This window comes from Ciona intestinalis, chromosome 14, assembly GCF_000224145.3.
Source record: "Ciona intestinalis chromosome 14, KH, whole genome shotgun sequence".
Classification (NCBI taxonomy): Eukaryota; Metazoa; Chordata; class Ascidiacea; order Phlebobranchia; family Cionidae; genus Ciona; species Ciona intestinalis.
In genome coordinates this window covers 4,226,634-4,236,832 of record NC_020179.2, presented here as the reverse complement: position 1 = coordinate 4,236,832, position 10,199 = coordinate 4,226,634, and the positions used below count along the sequence as shown (strand labels likewise).

At 36.5% G+C, this 10,199-nt stretch overlaps 1 protein-coding gene across 1 annotated transcript in view; it reads right to left on the bottom strand.

The window, feature by feature from the left end:
* Positions 1–10,199, bottom strand: part of LOC100186898 (presequence protease, mitochondrial-like) — a 12,781-nt gene that overhangs the window by 150 nt on the left and 2,432 nt on the right. Inside the window, exons 5-22 of the mRNA XM_018814735.2 lie at positions 8,206–8,324; positions 7,825–7,917; positions 7,191–7,351; positions 6,721–6,847; positions 6,189–6,277; positions 5,723–5,850; positions 5,233–5,347; positions 4,537–4,633; positions 4,090–4,224; positions 3,896–4,033; positions 3,553–3,670; positions 2,978–3,110; positions 2,473–2,670; positions 2,038–2,192; positions 1,428–1,652; positions 900–1,008; positions 387–527; positions 4–34 (exon numbers count right to left, since the gene is read on the bottom strand). Of these exons, the coding sequence (XP_018670280.1) occupies positions 4–34; positions 387–527; positions 900–1,008; positions 1,428–1,652; positions 2,038–2,192; positions 2,473–2,670; positions 2,978–3,110; positions 3,553–3,670; positions 3,896–4,033; positions 4,090–4,224; positions 4,537–4,633; positions 5,233–5,347; positions 5,723–5,850; positions 6,189–6,277; positions 6,721–6,847; positions 7,191–7,351; positions 7,825–7,917; positions 8,206–8,324 (2,312 nt within the window). The remainder of the gene's footprint in view (positions 1–3; positions 35–386; positions 528–899; positions 1,009–1,427; positions 1,653–2,037; positions 2,193–2,472; positions 2,671–2,977; positions 3,111–3,552; positions 3,671–3,895; positions 4,034–4,089; positions 4,225–4,536; positions 4,634–5,232; positions 5,348–5,722; positions 5,851–6,188; positions 6,278–6,720; positions 6,848–7,190; positions 7,352–7,824; positions 7,918–8,205; positions 8,325–10,199) is intronic.

Here is a 10,199-nt window from a genome sequence, read left to right as displayed (position 1 = left end):
TGCTTTGCCCGCCCCCATATGCCCGCCCATTTCTCTGCCAATCAAATGTTAGAATTTAAAATATATAAAACAAACAACAATTGAATTTAAAGAGAAAATACAAGAAATTGTCTAAATTTTTATGAAAAAAACTAAAAAATATTTATAAATATAAAATACAGTTCAAGGAGTAAATTTAATGTTATGGTAATTGTGTAATGTTAAACAATAATAATAATAATAACTTTGAATTGGTCGTGCTATTTTAAACAGGTGATTATATAGGTTGGCAACTATTATTCTTGAAAGTTAGTCTACAGAAACAGTTAATATTTTTACTTTAATAGAAATGAATTCTTTTTAACAGAATATATGAAAAGTTTTAGTTGAACTTAATTCACACATACCGGATATGTTTATGGAGGAACTTGGTTGTCATAAGTCTTCCTAGAATCCTCAATGTTGGGTTATCAGTGTGAGAATAAGGAGCATATGTTGGAATACACATGGAAGCAAAGTTGACTGGGAGTGGAAGCTGATGGAGGGTCCTGGGAATAAATAAACGTCATTTTGTATAATGTAATATCTTTTTATATCCTCGCAAAATTGGGTCGCTTTGTTAACATGCTGTATCTGGGAAATTTAAAGAGTTTGTGGGAAAAGTAAGACTTAATATTTACCTTTGATACAATATCCATGAATTAATGTAATTTATTTATCTTGGCGTGAAGGGGCAACAACAGTCGTTATAACACGGGTGTTCTGTTTCATACACCTCTTGCCCGCATACAGGTTACCATGTGTGTAACTTTGTGGTTCATTTTTTCCTGTGTGTGGCTAACAATTTAAACAACCCGGTTTTGACCACTGAGTTGGCGCAATGTGGAGTTAATAAAATAAACATAAGCAACATCACAAACCTCGTGGATTTAGGAATTAAATCTTTAAAATGATTCCATTTAACTCTGGATCTGAAATCAGTTTCATCTTGCTCGCAGTAAGTTGCTTTGTGTTGCGTAATAAGTTCATCTGTGATGTCATGAATGGAGTGAGAAGTTTACACCTAGCAGTTCTATTCAACGTGCCAACAAAATTCACACTGTATCTACGTTTCTATATGGGTAAGGTCCTACAACGTGCGAGGACCTATAGCACCTCGGACCTCTGGTTTAAGCCACAGTTGGCCCCATTACCCAACATTGTATATTTACATTCTATTCTCTATGGGTGAGGTTCTACAGCGAGGCACGCGATAGGACCTGAGATTTAGACCAGAGTTTGCTCATTACCCAAACATTGTATATGCACATTCTATTCTATATGGTAAGGTCCTATATCAAGGCTTGTCATAGAACCTGGGATTTAGGCCAGAGTTGACCCACAACCCTAACACCCAGATTGTTTTATATACACAACGAAATGAAACACTCCAGGTCAAAGCAACTTACTTTGTGACTTCAGCCCTTCATCTGCGTGCTTTATGTTGTCAACAAACTTCTCCAGTGATGTCATAGTGGAAGACAATGCGCTGGGTGTAGCGTGAAGTGCAAACCTCGGAACATCGCGTTTATTGATGCGTAACATGTACGAAGCTATTTGGTTCAACTTCATTATGACATCATCGATGTCGTTGCTATCGGCAACCTTCTTCATCAAGTTAACTTGCGTCAACCCTGTGACGTCATAATAGAATAAATATGATGGAAATGGAGTTGAGTTATAGTTTACCCCAACCCTGAGTGTGCTACCATCTACACCCCATTAATGCAGTTTATAGACACTCAATAATAGAGATTCTATTCTATAAGGGTGAGGTCTTCAGTGAGGCACATTTGAGGCCTGGGATGTAGGTCTATTACCTCATAAACCCAACACCCTAGAAAGCTAACAATCTCATTTGAGTTATATTACACAATGTAGCAATCATTGAGTTAAACCCAACACCTAGGAAACCTATACAAACATTAGATACAATAGACGTTATAGCAAGTGCTGAGGTGAATCACTACATAATGACTGCTGTGTCATAAACATCCCATGGTAACCATGGCAACCCACCTCCGAACTTCTCAGAATATCCAGCAGAGGGAGCTAGATTCATGGCAGCGCTCGCCATGGCAAACATGTGACCACTAAACGCAACGCCATTGGCTAAATTCTGCGCTCGTTGACGAATCAGAGTCTGTAATCTTGTTGCATCGTTTAAATTTACTCTGGAATTAACGATAATGATGAATGGATTCTATTTATTCAGCACAATCTTGGTTTAAGCTCTTTCTGCCAGGCATGATAATAGTCTTATAGTGCTTCTGGGATTATTTTTTGGACAACAGTTTTTTGATGTCCCATTACTGAAACTTAAAAATACGCAATTAAAGCCAAAAAATTCTGGTGTAAGGAATACCAATTTACATCTCTTAGACTGTTACCATCAGCTTTATTTAAATAAATAAACAAAAATAAAAGTAATTTAATCTGATATGAGCAACTCACTCGTTGAATAATTCCGCCCAAAGTTGGAACATTTGTTCCAAGTTTCGTTCCAAGCAATGAGACGAAAGACGAACGGATGTTTCTGATGTCATAGGGTCATTATGACAACATGATGATGTCACAGAAGCAGACAATCCACCTGTGAATAAATCCTCACGTTGCGAGAATGAAGCGTAATCGGTGAGGTGCGTCCCCATTCTGTGATGTAATAAGTAGGATTTTGAAACACAATACATTGATTAGTGGCAACACTTTATAAGGATTAATTTAAATTTTGTTGCAATAGTAAATTACAAGTACAGGCATAAGGTGTGTTAGTTATGTATTCTGTATGCGTGAGGTGCTACGCCAATGCACACCATGGGACCATGAGACTTAGGCCAGAGTTAGAGTGACATTTCAGTCATCATGCTTTAACTGGACAGTGAGCATGAGGTATGAAACGAAAAGAACACCCTTGTTATAACATTATATAAACCAGTCAGTTACAAACTTAAACACTTACTGAGTAAATACATCACAAAACAAAGGAAGAAACATCTTGAGATCTTCATTTAATCCATTTACTGGTAGCACAGCGTTAAAGTAAGACACCCCATTCGTTGGTTGGCCACATGTTATCAATGGTAGGTCGTTTTCTGTGATGTATTAACATGGGAATTGTAACTACTGTATATAGTTAGGCAAATAAGTTGTAAAAATAGCCAGTAAGACCAAATCATATACTTATTCTGTAATGTGTTAAGATAATTGATGTGTGTTGTAAGATATAGTTGAATAAGTTGCAACATTTTTAGCTAGTACGTGGGAATGTAGCAATTTAATGAAACACATTTTGCTGAATAATAGTAAATTAAATCTTATGGCACGGCTCTCTGCATCACATTTAGATGTGTGCTGTATTATTACAGTAACTAACTTACTACATCCAGCTAAGTTCCCCAAACAAAACAAAAAATTACCCACAAAGTTACCATTATTGTAACTCAGAAGCTGGGATGTATGAAACAAAATACCCGTGTTATAACGCCTGTCGTTTCCCAACTACACGAGGATAAAGTAAGTTACATTCATTCTTACTTATTCTCTGCACAATAAGACCGTAGTTTTGTTGCTTCCTTGGAATATCATCCACATGTAATGTAGGAAGACATGAAATATCTTCTTCTTGCTGTTGGACATTGGACAACTCAAGCCCCTGGTGTTATAATAGAGTAGGTTGTTAGACTTAATATACAACTATACAGTAATGCTTCTGAGTCTTTTATATTTCCTTAATTTGAAGTATAAATAACTTTGGTCATAAAATTTTTGACACTACAATTCACACAACTTTTTAAAAGGCAGAGTTTGAATTGAATATGTAACACAATAAACATTGAGTAAAACTGTAGTAGGCAACCCAACCGAATGGAATGCTTACCTCTTCATACACTTGTGATTTATCCTTCTCACTAAGTTTTCCCAACATACTTTGTAATTGTTCTTCCTCACTTTTCTCTAAAGATACTTTGTAACCAGGATCAGGGGTCATAGTAAGGTTAAGATGATGCTTGTTGTTCTGGAAGAAAACAATGCATAATGACATCATAATACATGATGACATCACAAACCCACCACAAAATACTCTTCACATTTCTTTTGGAGAAATTTATCGTCCGAATCAAGTTTTTGCCGAAATTTGTTCACAATTTCTTCCATTTTCAAGGAGTCCACAGGATCTGTACCATGCTGCCACACTGGCATAAGACTCTGTGGTTTAAACAACATTAAATAAGCTTACAAATTCAGTTTACAGTCATTCTTATCAACTCCTGTTCCTATTTTTAAGCACTGAACTAGATCAATTTACCAACGAGTGTTTGGTCAAGGCCACACACACCAGACAGAAGGAATTATATTTTATATGGTTGAGGTATATGTCAATACAGGAATAGTTGGTTTGGGTATAATAGCAAGCTTGTTCAATTACTCCACCAACCATGCAGCTAATGTATCTCAACATATGCTAAGATAGACAACTTTAATAGCACATAACTACATAGTATATTAAGTCAAACTTACAAAAGTTAACCCAAGTCCAAATCTTGAGCTTTGATGTTTGTATTGCAGCTCAACACGGTGTAATATCGCTTCTATTCGCTCTTTTGAAAATCCATTTCTGTATTGTGGGGACTTGTAAGGGTGTTTTTAGTGGGGTTGGCTATACTTTTTAAGCTATAATGAATGCTACTAAACTCGTGATCAACAGATGTTTCGGACAGTACTTGGTCTATCATCAGTGTTAAAGAGGTTACTATCCACCAAGTTACTGTCCGAAACATCGGCTGATCACGAGTTTAGTATCCAGACAGTAACTTGGTCCACCATCAGTGTAAAAGAGGTTACTATTCACCAAGTTACTGTCCGAAACATCGGCTGATCACGAGTTGAGTATCCAGACAGTAACTTGGTCCACCATCAGTGTAAAAGAGGTTACTATTCACCAAGTTACAGTGCAAAACATCTGCTGATCATGAGTTTAGTATCCAGACAGTAACTTGGTCCACCATCAGTGTAAAAGAGGTTACTATTCACCAAGTTACTGTCCGAAACATCGGCTGATCACGAGTTTAGTATCCAGACAGTAACTTGGTCCACCATCAGTGTAAAAGAGGTTACTATTCACCAAGTTACAGTGCAAAACATCTGCTGATCATGAGTTTAGTATCCAGACAACATCACATGCATACAGAATCATACACTCCATATAATAATTACTTGGCAGCTTCCATGAAAGTATCTTGAATAAGTTGATCAACCTTGGTGACATCACCATCACTAATACCTTGCAAACCAACACTAAATGTTGCTTCCTTCTGGTAGTTGTGGTAACCTGGAATGTTTATTCAAGTTATCATCATGTTTGTAAACTGTGCAACATAGATTTATTTAAAAAAGTGATGTCAAGATGTCATACTACAAGTGATGCTACAAGACTTGGGATTTAAGCCAGGGTTGGCCCATTGAATCAACATTGTGTATGCACATTCTATTCTATAGGGGTAAGGACCTACAGTGAGGCATGCCACGGGACCTGGGATTTAGGCCAGAGTTGGTCCATTACCCCAACATTGTATATGCACATTCTATTCTATATGGGTGAGATCCTACAGTGAGGCATGCCATGGGACTTGGGATTTAGATTAGAGTTGGCCTATAACTCCAAAATATACTTAGTAGCTGTGCACTTATAATACATCACCCCGACCTGTCATGGGTGAATAGTCCGACCCAATTCCTGATTCTATAAGATTTCTATAGAATGGCGATGTTGGACCGTCAATTAACAATGTTGAAATCACCGAAGCGGAAAACGTTTCAAATATGTCCGAGACTCTGTGTTGTCATAACGTGTTATGCCTCATGATCACTGCCAAGTTATAACATGGGTGTCTTCTTATACACCAGACACACACACACATGGTGTATTCATACACCTCGTGCTCACTGTCGAGTTATAACATGGGTGTCTTCTTATGCACTAGACACACATGGTGTATTCATACACCTCATGCTCACTGTCGTGTTATAACATGGGTGTCTTCTTATACACCAGACACACATGGTGTATTCATACACCTCATGCTCACTGTCGATTTATAAACAAGTTTCATGAAACCTAAAACCCATCAACCAGCATCACCCACACAAATATTTCTTATTTTCACACTTACTCATGTAGAAGGTAACTTTTTGAATAAGTAGTTTGTTTATCAGGGTTTGCAGCCATCTCATTAGGAGCACAATGCATTGTATGGGATCTCTGTAGATATAGTGTGTTAGGTTTCAACTGAAAGGTTCATATGTTGACTACAGCTGTATTTTGTTTGTTTTAAATACAGAATTTGTATATAAGTGCTTGTATAAAAATCTATACATGGTTGTTCAATGTGCATTGAATGTTCTTTGTTTATTAGACATTCTTTGTACTCTAACACTTGAACTAATCACCCACGAACTAACATACATTGTAACTTGTAACCTGGCACGGGGTGTTAAACCAGTGTGATAACGACTGTCGTTTTCCAGCCAGGCAAGGATCAAGTAAGTTTCATTCATTCATTCACTAACAGCAATAAACCTGTGTACAACCTGGCTTGTTGATTTAAATATCGTTTAAAAAATATTTTATTCACAGCCAGAACCGCTATGTTAGGAATCATTTTTATACCAAAGTATTTCTAAACCAAAGCTCAACCAACTTACTGGTTGGTCCCACTTTGGTTGCAACGGGACCGCAGTGCCGGGATCAATAATGGTGAACTTCTTCATCACTTTGTCATTAATGATCCCCAAGTGTTCATCCAACTTCATGTCTCCATAAGTGATGAACCTGGTGCAAGATACAATGAAATGTTGAACCATTAAGGCTACCAACAGTCGCAGACAAATTAAATGAGTTTAACTACGTATTCTTATACCAATATACTGTATAGAACTGTTTTTAACGCTGTTCCTTTTTGTATATTATAGATTGAGCCCAGGAAAGACTAATAGGATTATATTCTTCACATAAAAGACTTACATGAAGCAGCAATGGTATTGAGAAAATAGGCCAAGTTTGATCGAAATTTCCGGTCAACAATTAGGACCTTACTTATACAAAAAAAATAATATATAAATATTGTTAATCATTATACTAGCGTTGTTTTTCTATAAATTTGTTCATTTGTTACCTTGCATTACTAGGGTGATAGTGACTTGCATGAAACTGCTTTAAATCCTCCCATGTTAAGTTAGGTATATGGGCAGGGTCCCCACCACTACATACACCATATGTGTGGTCAGGTAGTAACTTGCTTAGTAAAGTTGTGCCGTATAAATACGATGGATCAGCCTGGTGGAAGCAAATGAACATTTAGGTTTCATCTAATTTCATGTAATTTTAAATCCGATAATACGTTATACAAATACAACATAATCATTATTTGCATTAATCACAAGATACTGAACTGCACGGCTTTGCATCTAACCATAACCAAAATGATCATTATCATATGATAGATCACATGATTCTCACCATTATCTTATCATATATTACATGATACTATCATTTGTCCATTACAAATATGATAATTATCATATGATATATTACATGCTATTCAACATATGATATATTACATGATATTCATCATATGATAATAGGCCATTACAAAGATGATATCCACCATTATCATGTGATACCCCATGATACTCTATGCATATTACATCACATGATACTTTATGCATATGATACATCACATGATACTCTATGCATATGATACATCACATGATACTCCATGCATATGATCAAGATTCCATGAAACCCACCATCACGCCTTTCATCTCATTAAACACAACCCCTTTAAACACGATCGGGGAAAATTTATCGTCCTTTTTCTCGTGTTCAAGTCGCCAGCCTTCCTATGTGGAAACAAAAAATATTAAAAATTTTGTTTAGTTTTGCAACTATTGCTATTAAATAATTTTCTAATGTCATTAACTCATAGAGTCATATTTCAATAAATTTATTTCGCAAATGTACAAATATTGACTTTTGATTTAACTAAATATCTGTTACTTGCTACTTTTGGCTAACGATCTTATTTTAACGAAATACAAACCTGTGGACTTGGTATTTTCAAAGTCGACCTATTACCCCGAAATAGAAAACTAGAATTTAAGATAAAAAAAACAATTTCGTCAACAAACCTGTAGAAAGTCAAGTTTTTTTATTCTTGGGAAGAAAACAGAGTCGAGGTAAACGGACATTAAGTTTCGGAAGTCAGTTTGGTTTTGTGTTGAGAACGGATACATCGTATAATCAGATCCTAGAGGAAGTGTGTTTTATTACTGTTTGCTTATGTAAATATACCAAAATAGCATATACCTCATGCTAAAATTAACTGTATTGGTATATCATTCTTTTACACCAGACACACATGGTGTATTTACACATCTCATGCTCACTGTTGAGGTATAACATAGGTGTTTTCTTATACACCAGACACACATGGTGTATTCATACACCTCATGTTCACTGTCAAGTTATAACATGGGTGTCTTTTTATACACCAGACACACATGGTGTATTCATACACCTCATGTTCACTGTCAAGTTATAACATGGGTGTCTTCTTATACACCAGACACACATGGTGTATTCATATACCTCATGCTCACTGTTGAGTTATAGCATGGGTGTCTTCTTATACACCAGACACACATGGTGTATTCATATACCTCATGCTCACTGTTGGGGTATAACATGGGTGTCTTCTTATACACCAGACACACATAGTGTATTCATACACCTCATGCTCACTGTTGAGTTATAACATGGGTGTCTTCTTATACACCAGACACACATGGTGTATTCATACACCTCATGCTCACTGTTGAGGTATAACATGGGTGTCTTCTTATACACCAGACACACATAGTGTATTCATACACCTCATGCTCACTGTTGGGGTATAACATGGGTGTCTTCCTATACACCAGACGTACATGGTGTGTATTCATACACCTCATGCTCACTGTTAAGTTATAACATGGGTGTCTTCTTATACACCAGACACACATGGTGTATTCATACACCTCATGCTCACTGTTGAGGTATAACATGGGTGTCTTCTTATACACCAGACACACATGGTGTATTCATACACCTCATACTGACCTAAAATCACATATACAGAGTGTTTTCCTATACACCAGACGTACATGGTGTGTATTCATACACCTCATACTCACTGTCAAGTTACAACATGGGTGTCTTCTTATAGACCAGACACACATGGTGTATTCACACACCTCATGCTCACTGTTGAGTTATAACATGGATGTCTTCTTATACACCAGACACACATGGTTTATTCATACACCTCATACTGACCTAAAATCACATATACAGCAAACACACGCACCAACACCGACCTGTCATTGCGTTCATAAAAGTCGACATTGATCGATCCAACATTTTAAAGAAAGGATCACGAACCGGGAATCTGTCGGAACCACACAAAGCTACGTGTTCCAATACATGAGCTACACCTGTACTGTTCATTGGGGTTGTACGAAGTGACACACTGCATTATAAGATACACTGTGTAGGCTATTGATATAAATGCATGTTAAAAACAGATACGTACTGATTACTGAATAGATATAAAAACCTTTTGTTTTAAACCACTGGTCTTATTAAAAGCATTTTGTTATATAAGACATCCAAGCGGACACACTACAATGTGGGGTATACTGTGACATAAGAGACCAGCGTGTATTGATATAAAATATTGTATATATGGTACAAGGTTGAGATACATCACGGGAACTTAAAGGTCAATATTAAACGTGATTGCAAATAATCTATTCTAGGTAGGTGTAAGGTTTTATAGTGTGGCATTTGGACCAGAGTTAGCCCATCACCCCAAGTCCCCAACTATACTTACTTAAAAACATTGTTTTTATCGTCTCTTGCAAGATGTAAATGTTCACTTCCTGTTACATTATGATGTAATAGAACAGCTGTCATGGAGAACTCTGGAACATCTTCAACCTGGAATTGAGTTCTGCCGTTAAAAAGAGAAATAAAAAACATAAAATTAATTTTCGACACAAACACCCAATTTTTTTTCTAAAAAAATTATACAGCGGTATCAGTTACTGTAAACAGCTATAGTATTACCTTATCTTAATTAAGC